Here is a 13,132-nt window from a genome sequence, read left to right as displayed (position 1 = left end):
GATTCACCTAAAAGCAACGCTCACATGACTAACAATGAGAAAGACGGATGCGGCCCTCCTTGCGTCTCCACGGCGTAACCAGGCTCTTTGCCCAGTCCCAAGTGTGAATAGCAACGCTCATCGTTCCGAACATGAACATGGGTATCAACGTATTAGCGAAAAAGTACAGCAATCCACCAGACTGGCTGACAATGCCAAACAGTTCTCCGCGCATGATGCGCAACGACTCTTCTTCATTCTTCCAGGGCCCGACGAGACGGAACTTGGCGTTGAAGTTGCTGCCCATGGCCCATGTGTAAGCGGCGCGGAAGCCCTGTGGCAGGATGTAGCTGAAGCGTGGTGCCGAGCCAATGTCGAGCGCTAGCTGGTAGACGTAGCTCTCATGGTCGACGCCGCGCTTCTCGGCCCATGGGTCGCGGCCGCAGCGGGGGTGTAGCTTCCAATCGATATCGTAGCCGGGTAGCGCGTTGGGATCTAAGGGCAGGCCGTTTGGTGATGGGTTGAGGCCGGGGACGTTGGGGTATCTTGACTGTAGGAGACGAAGGATCCAGAATTGAGTTTGCATTTCGGCTAGGGTAGGTATGGCGCCTACGCAATGTTAGTAAAGCATGCTAGAAGTATCGTTTTGATACAGACTTACCGAGATTGGGTCGAACAAATCCGATGAATCCCGTCGTAACATCATGGCTGTGATAAACAGCTCGTACGTCCGCCGAGTCAGGCGTCCCGTAGCTCTCGTCGAGGAAGGGGAAGCGTCGCGTGTATCCCGTCGCGAAGATGACCAAATCCGGCTTAACAGTAATTCCCTTCATCCTCTCAGCTTCCGGCCGTCCATTGTCCATGAAGTGCATCACGCCATCGTCGTCAACGTAATCGGGCCAGGGTGCCACGTCGATGTAGCGACCCTTAGGATCGATGTCAAACTCCTTGATGTAGAAAAAGAATCTGCGAAGGCGTTCTCGGAGGGAAAGTGGCTTGCGCCAAGGAGCTGAGATGTACGGGATGGCTCGGGCAGACTTGGCAGGGAAGACTGTGGAACATGTTAGTTCAGCACATCAGTCACTTTAATGTTGGTCAGCTTACAATGGTCGATGTGCATCCTTTCGCGTCGCATACCGCCAACCAGCTGGTCCCATCCTTCCAACGTGCCGCCAATTAGAGAAAATGTAACGTCGATCTGTTGGTTGTAAAAGTCCCAAAGAAATTGGCTCGCTTGCAGCCGAGGAGGGACGTATGCTGTATCGAATAAACTGGCAATAGAGCAGTCGACTGGCTTCTCTTTGATCTTCTGGCCCTTGCCCCAGAAACCAAACATGACCGGTGCAGGGGCAGTCTATGTGAAAGTCAGCATTCGTCAACATTTTCTTCCCACCGACACTGGTCGCATACCTTTGGGGCTACGATAAAGCCATCGCGATGGCAAATGACAACATGCTTAATATTTTCTGTCGTCACAGTGATCTCTCCAAGATCCTGAGCTGTCTCTCCGGTGCCGACGATCACTACAGTGGGCTTCTCGCTCTTGATGGCTCGGAGTTGATCCCGAGTCTTGAATTCCGAGGAGTGGAGAACTTTTGGCACTCTTTCGAGTCCTTTCACAGGTGGAATCCGGGGTTCGACATTGAGGCCGGAGCAGACAGCGACGGCGTCGCACTCGTATTCGAATGTGGTTCCATCGGCACGGGATACTGTGACAACGTGCCCTCCAGCTTTCCTTCGACGAACGCGGGTTAGCGGAGATGAGAGCTCGATGTGCTGTCTGAGTTGGAAACGGTCGCAGTACTCGTTCAAATACTCTACATAGCGCTCTGGAGTAAGATAGTCAGGGGCGTCTGGTGGTAAGCGATGATCAGAGAAGGCCGTCAGATACTTGGACGACACAAGCTATCGTTGATCGTGTTAGCGTCGTCAACACTACTCAGGGCAAGACGTCAAATAGACTTCCAGCCTCGAATCGTTGGGCTTACCTCGGCAGCTTCATACACGCGATACTTGAATGTCCCTCCGATATCATCCTCTTTCTCGAATACACGAACCTCAATGGGCTCAATGGCGAAGAATTGATGCGCCCACTTGAGGTACCGCGTTGTCGCTAGACCCGCAGGTCCGGCACCGATGACAGCGACTCTGAGCGGCATTCTTAGCGCGAATGTGGTTCGTGACTCTGAACGCGGCCGTCTAGCAGGGTCCTTCGATGTTATGAAACATCAATCGGGGCGCAGACCCTTTAACCGCCACGAGGCACGAACGAAGCAACGAAAAGGGCGCAGATGGGAACGGGCAGTTTGGGGGAAGGGGGGAAATTCCGCTGATGGGATGACGGGGGGAAAACGGCGGAGTCTTATGGCTGCCATAGGCTCTTTCTTAGCTCGCACAGACGATGAGCTACGGGATGGCGGCGCTTTGGATTGCCTACCAAGAGCGAAAAAGGCGCGAGGAGGAGGGTGCCAGGTAGGGTCTGAACTGGTCTGGTCTGGTCTCTGGATGTTCTTCCCTATCGCCGCGGCGTGGCCCGTCAGGGACTGAGTGACTTCAGGAGGAACCCCTACTCAGCCCAACCCAGCCCAGACGAGGGCGAGGAAGAGGAAGAGGAATAAGACCGGGCCTAACACCGAGCTAATGGATCGGGTCCCATACGTGCGTACTCGCGAACCCAGCCCGCTGGACGGACCCTCCAACCCCCCTGGGCGAACCCAATTGTGAGGTTCGGCTGCGGTGGGTTGACCTTGCCAAGTGTGCAGTAGCGCGACGTCGCAACGAGGGCATTCCTTGTTCTCGTCATGAGACCCTCGGGTCGCAAGCGGGGTAGGCAATATCTCCAGCGGGGACCGCCCCGCGGCAAGGGATCGGCCTTTTGGGTTATTTATCGATTGTCTTAGATTGGCCGAGGATGTCGTTTTTCAGTCTTCGGGAACGTGATGTGGGACCTGCGCAATCACGGTACTTGAGCGCGAATCCATCAGCGTAGCATCATATGTGCCATTCTATCGGTACGAGCGGGTCGGTGGCATTCGGTCTGGGCCCGGCGTTGCTGTGTCTTGGATTCTATGAGACGGAGAGACAAAGACTGCCGCTACGCGGCGCCACGGCGCGGCCAGAGTCGTGACTGAGACAAAGCAAACGGCGTCATGCCCCGGTGTTTCCGGACTTCTCGTCCGGTGGGCTTGAGACTATTTAATGCTTTGGTCCAGTGGTTGGTTGCCACACCCGTGCCGGTTCCGAGCTTAATCGTCCGTTGTCTTGCAGAGCTAGCAACAGCCCACGTCTACGGACGTACCACTCTGTCGGTTCGAAGACAAAATTCTGTCACATTTCTGAATTCATGCTTTGCTGACGAAGCGAGTGAAGAATCCCGGACAAGTGGTGTCTGACCGCCACTTTCACCCCGAAACTTGATATCCTCGACCGGGACCGGACGATTGCAGGCTCGGTGAGCAGAACATCTCCACTTCCGCTCAAACTTGGGAGGTCTCGGCGTCGTAGCACCAGTCAGGTAAATTACGTCCTGTTTGCGACTTTCCCTCAATCGTTGTTTCGTACATATCCGTTCTCCATCGTATGATGAACATTCAGCGACAAAACTCCACCACTCTTCTTGTTTCCCTGCAACGGCCAATGATGTATCACTTTCGTCCCAGATCCTTGCTCTCATCGCCATGTGCAATTCGTCGGCTACGTTTCGTTTGCGGATAGTCCCGCTTGTCGCACCGCAGAACGCGCATGAAATGGCCGTGTTCGATTCTGTTTCTAGAACTGAACGACTCGCATCCCAAGTGACGCTCCTCTTTTCCGTCTCTAAATCATTTTTCAACTCATCCTGACCTGAGTCGATGACACAACTCTGACCATTCACATGCATCGGCAGCAAAACAATTTCTGACACGTTGAGTGGCGAATGCTGGGGACGGTCGGGCACGGGGTCTTGGCCTCCCCGATACGCAGATCCTTGACTATATTCGGACAAACGTCTCCCTCATTACTTGCGTGGATCTTACTTATGCACATCACGAAGACGAACATGAGTTCTGCGTGCGAGGAATACTCATTATTACATCGTCAGGTCAAGACCAGCCAATCTAAGACCAACACGTTTGGTGGATGAAAGCTATCACTTCGAACTTCATGACTTTGACAAATGGATTAACGTTTAGCAATGCATTAAGACGTGGTCTCCAGAACTTCCCTGTAGACTTTCTGTCAGATCTCAGCTTATGCATTATTGAAGTGGTGGGTAGTCCGGTGGCTGCACTTGATTCCCGGTTGAATTGCAACTGCCGCCAACAAGCTAGCCAGTCAACCAACGCCTCTGAACTTGAAGCGGCAGAAAGAGAGCTCTTGCTGAAGCAACCAACCAGCCAACGTCGGCTGTCAGGCCAGAAATGGAATATTCACCGAGTTGAAACAATAGTCCCTACCACGGGGATGCAAGCCCAGCCTGTCTTTTGTCTCTGTTGGTGCTCTTGATTATGCAGCTAATGCAACCTTCAACCTTCCCCCCGAGTCCACAGTGTTATCGCCTCACATGATACAGGGCCCGGGGTTTCAATGCCGATGAAGTGCATGCATGAAGACAACGTTCAGGCTATTGAAAAGACGTAACGTGCTTTAAAAATTCTGTATTTGCGGAACGAGGTTATGTCAATTCAAAAACATCAGAGTACAAAAGAATTAAAACAGCGACTGACAACCAGCAAGAACTTGCAGTCGAAGAGGATGGCCCAAGTTGTGCAGTCCAAGGCGAACCGAGTGCGGGCATTCCTCCACACCCCAACTTCGCAAGATGCAAGAGTGCAGTCACGATGTCCACCCCATTGAGCGATTTTGCACCTCGTGCCTCAGCATTGACAGTGCCATCACATCGTCGTCCTCTTGCTTCTTATCCTCTTCATCCGCTTGCTTGCTTCCTTTTGCCTCGTGCTTCATGGGTGGCAGAAACGTCCATGGCCGAAGATCCCTGTTATCGCTATCAAGGGGCTCCGGCATGTATTTGACGTAGAATGGAGTTCTAAGCTCAGCAATCCTAGCGTTCCCGCGCCAGGCATCGTCGTGGAACATGTTGTGGGCGTTTTCCTTCAGGAAGATGAAGTGGGCACCCAATGGGATCGTGGTTCGAGGTAGGGGATCCAGCCAATAGTCTGATAAGTTGACGTGGGACCATGTTTTATGGGCCTCCGAAGAGCCCATCCTGAAGACCATCAAAGAAGACATCGACTTGCGCCAGTGGTTGAATAACTGGTGCCACTGGAGGTTGGAGCGGTAGTACACTGACCACTGGTCCCAGCTGTTGCCTCCTTGCCACGAGTCCGGCAGGTAGCCATGATTGGAGAGTTGAATCTTGTTGCCGTCAATATCTTCAATGCAGGTGGGTTCAGTTGTTGCCTCTCCTGAAGCGATTGTACAGTACGCCACCGACAGTAGCACACAATCGTCCAGGTAGAGCTCCTTGAGACCTCCATTCCCGAGAGACGCAACCCAGTCGATCTGCCACTCATGACTGAAGCAGAACCTCGACAAAGAAAGAGTTCGTAGCTGTGGAAGACCCGGATCCGGTGCAGCACCAATGGTGCGAAAATCGAACTTGGGAGCGTAGCCCCACAACTCGTCATGGTGAAGAGACAGAACAGTGAGGTTGCGGGCGGCAGACGGGGTGAACCACTCAGGCAGGACCTTCGAGACCAAAGCGAATCGATCTCTCGTGGAGTAGACTGCAGGCTCCTGCCACTCATCGTCTTCTCGGGGCTCAATTCTGTTGGGTGTAATCATCAATTTGAGCTTCCTGAAACTTGGAAGACTTGCGACCTCTCGGAAGGCCCACCAGTGTTCCTCAGCTGCTGCATCGCTCCGCTCACCCCGGTTTGTACCCATCTCGCAGAGATTCGTTATCGAGAGCTCTTCCAACGGAATGGAAGACCGGCATTCCTTCAGGAAACCCCAGTGTTCAGGATCTTGAATCCCGAGATACAACAATGTCTTTATGAGAGGAGGTGGGAGAGTGATCAAGAAACAGTCCGAAGGCATAACCTGTCTGCCTACAATGCAGTGAAATGCGGCAAACAGGACCCATTTCCTGAAGAAGTACATGGTATCAGATTCCTCTGTTATGTATTTGCGCCCATTCGGTGTAAAAGCGTCCAAATAACGCCTGAATACCAGGTTCAAGGCTCTCAGATTCGTGAAGAGTCTGATTGACGGCAGAGCTGCAAGAAAACCTCCAGGTCGATACACATCAGGCGGACCATTGTTCAAAACAATGCCGTCCCGTGCATCGCATGTGATTTGTCGAACATGGCATCTGAGTCCCGGCGTCGACGCGATTTTCTGGAATTGTCTTGCGTTTGTCTCGCTGAGTCGCACGTGTTTGAAAGCTTCGGAAGTAGCTGGAGCGTAGAAGGTTTTGCTCAGCAATCGTGCTATGAGCTGAGTCGACTTTGGTGCATGTGAGATGATGCGGTAAATGAGCTCCGGCGGAAGCGTCGAGAACTGGGGGCGAGCTTTCTCCATGCTTGCGGACTACGCGAGCGACGCGAGGAGTTGTGTTTGGACGCGTGAATGTGTTGCAACGTAACGCGACATGAGCTGTTGACTGCAGCTGATTGAAGGGGGGATGTATTTGTAAGAAGCCGAGGGGCAAAAGTAAAGCCGCGTTCCACGCGAGCGAGCATGCAGGTCGCCGAGAAAGAAGCAATTCTCTCGCCTCACGTGATGATAGTGTGATTTGGTCATCAACGCTTGGGACGGCCGCTGAAGTTGTTCCCACGTATGCATACCAACCTTCTGACGATGAGAAGAAATTAGCCAAGTCTCGAAACACCATGTTCTCTTAGCTTCTCGTTGCTGGCCATCATGCGCGGACGAATACTGAAAATGCCACCAGGCGAGATGTTGGCAAAAACTGCAATCCTGCTAAATCGGTTTCTTTTGAGTAGTTCGGCATACTTTTGACAACCAAGCCTGCATCGAATTGTGTATCCTACAAATACAGAACTAATAATTGGGCCTTGGCGAAGACGCCCACTAGCCTCAGGATGCCGCTCTGGTCTTCACAATTGCAATGAGCAACTCGTAAGCCTTCATATCCTCTTTCACCGTATCTGGCTCATCAGTCTTCATGCCTTGATGTCTGAAGTCTGGCCTCTCGTCGTCATAAGACTCAGTCCAGGGGTAATAATCCGTGCCGCCGTCGAACTTGGTATAACGCAAGATTGGGCCGTTGTTTCGCCATGAACATTCTGAGTCCCAATTCACTGTCATTCCGACCCCGTATTTGTATTGCGGCGCTCCGGGTCGATTTCTCTTCTTATAGTAACGATCGCCGAGGGGCTCCTCGTGATCAAAGGGAGGGGGCGGTGCTTCGTAGTTGAGGAAAGCCTTTTCTCCGTGCCGGAAGAAGCGCGGATCGCAGTCATGGTCGCTCATGATGGGTAGTTGATCGGGATAATTGGCCTCAACGACTGATCGGAGGCAGTTGTCGCCATGATCTCCGCAACCCATGACGAAGACCTGAAGTGCCGTCATGCTCTGACGCCATGAGTTGAGAATGTGATGCCATCGCAGGTCAAAGCGCACCCGATCCGACCCAATGCCGTTCACGATAGATTCGGCGTCCGGGAAATCAGAGTTGTCGACTTGAATTGCTTGACCTGATGAGTCTCGTCCGATGGTTGTCTGGCCAGACTGGAGGCGGAACTTGCGAGCCTCAGTGAGGACATGACAATCATCCAGATACAGCTCCTTCAAACCACTGCCTCCGTAGCCCTTGCCGAGTGAAGCAATCCAATCGGCTTGCCAAGTCTGTGTGAAAGCAAACCCGCCCAACGCAAGCACGCAGAGGTTGGGCAAGCCCGTCATGAGCGGAGACTTGCCCTTACAGTTGATCCGGCGGAAGTCCAGAGACGGATGCCAGCCGAAGTTATTGGGTCCATAGAGTGATAGTACTTTCAAGTTGTCTGCAATCGCGGGACAAAGGAGGGTTTTTGGAAGAGAGTGAAGCATTGGCGAGTCTGACCGGTACACTTGCGTGGCAGACTTGGCGTAGGAATCCGTCTTGTGAGAGACCGAGAACTTCAATGCTGTCAACGACTTCAATGAGGCAATCTTCTTGAAAGCTGAACTCCTAAAGACCTCCAAGTCGTCACTGTGGGCGAGACCTCCGATGCTCAGCGTCTCTAGAGGAAGAGCAGGACCAAGAAGATTCTCCCAGGACTGCCAAAGGGGATCTTGCAGTAGTTTCGCGTCAGGTGGACGATTCCGCGGCTTGGGCTTCTTTTTTTTTCTTGCCGAACTCTTCCTCTAACATGATTGCACACATATCCTCATCAAAGTCGATTACGTCCGGTCGCGCAGGTTCCGCGTCCGGAGGGATCCATTCAACGTACATTTTGTCGTCTTCAGGTTTCTTCTGGGCGATTATGAAGGCCAACAAGCCGGCATGCTCTTCTTGCGTCCACTCCCCAGCGATGCAGGCAAAAAGTGTATCGAGCAGGGCGCTCCTCAATTCCCTTGCCGCGAATGGACCTCCGAAGAGGGAAGCGACCTGCCAGTTGAAATTGAAACCTGCCATCCCAAGATAGAAACACTTCAAGTTCCGGAAGCTCCTGACGTATGGCAGGATCGCGAGCATCCTCCTCCAGGGGTAGTGGTGCTTCCACCACTCAGCTTCTTCGATCCAGCCGACGAGATCAATCTCTTCCACAAAGCCACTGAGCTTGGGGCTTTTGGATACGCACACGAGGCGGTCGCAGTCCCATTTTGATCCAAGATAGAGGTAACGGAAGGCCAAGGGTGTGGCGATGGAGCTGAAGTTCTTGTTGACCAGCCGCGCAGAGAGCAGGGTAGATTGGGACGCGAAAGACAAGATCTGCCTGTGTACGTCGGGCGGAAGCGTCGGTATTCTCAAGGGCTTGCGAGGCTTTCGAGGCCTGCTCGCTGTCATTGTAGCAGCTTTGGGAGGCATGGTGAAAATTCAGTTGCGAGCGTTGGGTTTGTGCTAAGATGGATTCAACGGCATTAGATGTTGAGGACGGATGTTGGTGATCGGGGTTGATGGTGTGTGAAAACGCGAAGACGCGACTAATTAAGTCTCCTGAAAGTTCGCGTCTGGAAATTGGCAGCCAATGCACGCGTTGGGACGGGAACAGCATTCCTCCAGGGGGTGCTCATTAGCCTCAGGGGGCGCCGAATACTGGGTGATCATCCGCTCAGAAAGCTGTTTCTAACCTGAAAGTTTACGGAGGAAAAAGAAAGACTGACCATCATCTCCTGCGCCGGGACAAAATCGTACCCCGATTTGAATGCCCAAATCTGACATCAGGAACGGGGCGAAACCAATCGTTGAGCAGCTGGAATACGATCGAGGGTTAGCGGCTCAGGGCCTTGAAAGTTCCCTGTACGCGTGGAGCAGCCGCACTCATTCGCGTTTGCCTTACCCGAAACCCCTATCGCAGTTAGGGGCTAAAACAGCCTTTTTTTATTATAATAGCTAAAAAAGCCTAAAAAAGGGGCGTTTTTAGTAGAAAAAACTATCAATTACGTAGTACGTAGTATATATACCTAAATAAAAAAGATACTTCTAAGATTAGTAAAATTAAGCTTATTAATTAGTATACTTTTTTATTAAACATATTACTATTTTAGAAAATTAATTTTTTATATTTATCCTTAAAAAAACATATTATTCCTTAAAATAGAGTTTTTCTTATTTTTTATTTATTTTTAGTTTAAAAAAAAACTTCTTAAAAGCTTAATATATTTAATCAAAAAGTATACTAATTAATAACTTTAATTTTAGTAACTTTAGAGGCATCTTTTTTATTTAAATATATACGCTATACGTTACGTAATTATCGAAAAAGAGGTTAATTAACGTCGAAAAAAAGCCTGTTTAAGGGGCGATAAATCGCATACTAATAGGGGTTTCGGGTATCGCAAACGCAAATGAGTGCGCTAAGACTGTTTGGGAACCATTCTGCGCGAGAGGTTCATCGCATCGGACGCTGAAGCCTCAAATCGTGACCAGCTTTTCATGATCAAGGCAACCTTCTTAATCCTACCGAGCCCGTAATCGTGTTCATATGATGCTAATTATGCATTCGTTTCCAATTTTAGGAGGCATTCTCCACCTTGCAGATAATGTACTCTCTCTCACAGAAGTACTTAAGTGGTGCTAATTCCCCCAAGTCAAAAGACATCTCAAGCAACATCCCAAGAAGCCAGTTTGTCTTCTGTCAACGCATCCTCAAATCAAACCATACGCTTCAAATTTATTCCGTCTCAAATGATGCCCGAGAACAGAGCAGCATGGCTGATGGCCAAGAAGGTCAAGCCTCTCTCAGTCGCCCCAGCCCCTTACACGCCCCCAGGCCAAGATGAAATCGTCATCCGCAACCGCGCCGTCGCCATCAATCCGGTCGACTGCTTCAAGCAAGAAGCTGGAGACATCTTATATGGCTGGGTTCAATACCCGTGCATTTTGGGTAATGATGTTGCCGGCGAAGTTGTCGAGATCGGCCCCGGCGCCGGTGCCAAGCGCTTCAAGATCGGTGACCGAGTTCTCGGACATGCCGTCGGCTTGGACAAGCGCAGCAACAAGGCTTCTGAGGGTGGTTTCCAGGAGTATGTTGTCTTAAGAACCAAGCTTACGACCCCGATTCCGGAATCCATGACCTTTGAGGAGGCGTGTGTCATCCCTCTCGGGGCATCGACAGCTGCCTGCGGACTCTTTATGAAAGATTTCTTGGGTCTGCAATACCCTAACGTCAACTCGAAACCCAACGGAGAAACTCTGCTGGTCTGGGGTGGATCTACCAGCGTCGGTTGCAACGCCATACAGCTCGCTGTTGGAGCAGGTTACGAAGTCATTGCAACGGCATCGCCCAAGAACTTCGAATACCTTAAGAGCCTAGGTGCCAAGGAGGTCTCCGACTACCGAAGCCCGACTGTCGTTCAAGACATTATCAGCACATACAAGAACCGGAAATGTGCTGGCGCCCTCGCCATCGGAGCCGGCTCCATGGTTCACTGCGTAGATGTTGTGTCGGCTGTCAAAGGGCGGAAGTTCGTTGCTCAGGCTAGCGTTGCTGGGCCAGGAAGGCCACCCTCCACTGCAAAGGACTTGTTCTCGATCATCTGGGCAGTCACATGTGAGTCCATGGTTGTCTTTGTTAAGAGCAAGCTGAATGGGGTTGGGAACAAGTTCATCTGGGGTAGCGACGTGATAGAAAGCGAGGTCGGTGAGGCTGTCTATCGTGACTTTTTACCAGAGGCTTTGGAGCAGGGTAGATATGTCCCTGCCCCTAAGCCTCGGATTATTGGACAGGGTTTGGGACTTGTGCAGGATGGATGTGATGTGGTCATGAAAGGTGTCTCAGCAACCAAGATTGTAGTGTCGGTTTAGGATCTAGCTTAACTTTGTGATAAATTGATCAGTGCCTGTTATCCTTTCATCTCCCATTCGCCGACTTGTCGATTTACCATCAGTTTATAGCTATCCCGAAGTCATAAGATATGTCGAAAGGCTCATCGTTCTCGCCATGGTGCTTCAATAAGTCGTCAAAGCAGTCGCATGGTAGTTGCGAGAAGCATAGGGTGCATGTGTCTGTTTCAACAACAAAGTTCTCTACAGGACGTACAGGGAGCCGAGCGCTAAGAAGAACCTCATTCTCGAGGGTTTGGAACGGAAAGTTGCAAATCGCACCGTCTTCAGGCGTGGGCAATTGGAGACTTTGTCCTGCAGCAGCATGTGCCTCTGGTGGGGCTGGGTTCAGATGTGTTGCTGGCATGGGCAAAACCGCTGAGGTATTGTACTCAAGAGACAGAGGGACGTTCTTAGGAGAGACAGCCTGACATATTGGAGGACTCCGAGGAAGTAATTGTCTCGGCATAGAAAAGGAGACCTGGCCCCAGTCATGTTTAGTTTTCGATGTGTTGATCATGTGTCCAGAGTCGGTTTCCGAGGGGCCTATCAGCATTTTCCTACAGGTTTGCAAAGCATGATTAATGAACGTCTGAAAAAGCGCCAACAGCATTTGGCTGAACTCTTGGTGCGTCACTCGACTTGTGTCCACGGCCATGTCTGAAGAGAGCTTTTGGAGCGCAGAAATACATGTCTCTGTGTTCTGCTCAAATCCCTCTTTGAGTTCTTCAACTTCAATGACGGGCTCGAAGTCTATGCGCAAAGAGAGTAGTCAGGATATGGTTCGATTCTAAGAGACATGGCAGCACGTGAATGCTTACCCTCTGACTTCGGATCTTCGTCTCCGGAAAATAAGGTTCGCCACAGGGAATCCCAGGTCGCTACGCTTTTCTCACTTCGTCGATCGCGAAGCTTGCTGTCAACTTGAGGACTGATGCCATCTTCTGGGTCTGGCGTATCGAGCAGGTTGTCCGTAAGATCCCTGACAGGACACATCTGCTCTAAAGGCACCCGTATGTGTGCTTCATGTTGCTGAGACGTTGCAAACCTCTCTTTGCAACGCACACAGGCAATGATTTGGTTGATCTTCAATGGATCGAGTTTGTGGACATTAGCAATGTGACGCCTGGCTTGGTCAGTATGCTGTGGAAATTTGACTGCATTGACGGTTGTGTACTCACTTGACAAGAATGATCGTCGAAAAGTAACTTGTAGCACAAAGGCGGTGATCTCGCACATTGAACTTTGTTGGATTGCGCTTTCGAAAGGGACAGCTGATCTGCTTGGTGACCTTGGCTCTCTTTTGGGCGTGAGTGGACTTTGTCCGACTGCCGCCTTTGTCACTGCCGTCGTGTCCCGAACCGGATTCTCGGTCACTCAAATCATCTTCCTCTTGATCTTGGGAATTCAAGGACCGCTTTCTTGATCCAGTGGTTGATCCAGAGCACTGTTGGCGCCTAGAGCCAGACTTGCGTTCTGAATCGTCGTCCCAATGCTCATTGTCACTTGAGTCCGCAGCCTCGCTAGCAAAATTCTGATCCTCATAAATGACAATCTGGAGCTCAGTCAAGCATTGCCTGACGCAAGTAATTGCGTCTTGAGGCCTCGCCAAATCGTCGATTAGCAGCCCAAACGCTTGAGATAAGATCACGCCGCATATGTCATCGACGATGATGTCAACATCTTGAGGAAGACTTTGCATTGACGTAGAGTGCTTCAAAT

At 51.1% G+C, this 13,132-nt stretch overlaps 3 protein-coding genes across 3 annotated transcripts; 1 reads left to right on the top strand and 2 right to left on the bottom strand.

Moving 5' to 3' along the window:
- Positions 1 to 28: 28 nt before the first annotated feature.
- On the bottom strand, positions 29 to 2,138 carry FMO3 (Dimethylaniline monooxygenase [N-oxide-forming] 3; the record flags this gene model as incomplete). The annotated part of the gene is made up of 5 exons (XM_037329270.1): positions 29 to 588; positions 641 to 1,030; positions 1,084 to 1,333; positions 1,390 to 1,884; positions 1,968 to 2,138. 5 exons carry the CDS (start codon positions 2,136 to 2,138, stop codon positions 29 to 31), a joined length of 1,866 nt encoding a protein of 621 aa, XP_037171989.1.
- A 2,656-nt stretch (positions 2,139 to 4,794) lies between these two features.
- On the bottom strand, positions 4,795 to 6,501 carry CGCA056_v014027 (uncharacterized protein; the record flags this gene model as incomplete). The annotated part of the gene is made up of 1 exon (XM_037329269.1): positions 4,795 to 6,501. The coding sequence occupies one exon, from the start codon at positions 6,499 to 6,501 to the stop codon at positions 4,795 to 4,797; it is 1,707 nt and encodes a 568-aa protein (XP_037171985.1).
- Positions 6,502 to 10,276: 3,775 nt separating this feature from the next.
- azaJ-1 (Dehydrogenase azaJ) lies at positions 10,277 to 11,392 on the top strand (the record flags this gene model as incomplete). The annotated part of the gene is made up of 1 exon (XM_037329268.1): positions 10,277 to 11,392. The coding sequence occupies one exon, from the start codon at positions 10,277 to 10,279 to the stop codon at positions 11,390 to 11,392; it is 1,116 nt and encodes a 371-aa protein (XP_037171984.1).
- Positions 11,393 to 13,132: the final 1,740 nt, after the last annotated feature.

Source organism: Colletotrichum aenigma (assembly GCF_013390185.1).
Source record: "Colletotrichum aenigma strain Cg56 chromosome Unknown KSG_Cg56_contig10, whole genome shotgun sequence".
In the NCBI taxonomy this organism is placed as follows: domain Eukaryota; kingdom Fungi; phylum Ascomycota; class Sordariomycetes; order Glomerellales; family Glomerellaceae; genus Colletotrichum; species Colletotrichum aenigma.
The sequence above is the reverse complement of the archived record's forward strand: the minus strand, read 5'-3'. Positions and strand labels throughout refer to the sequence as shown.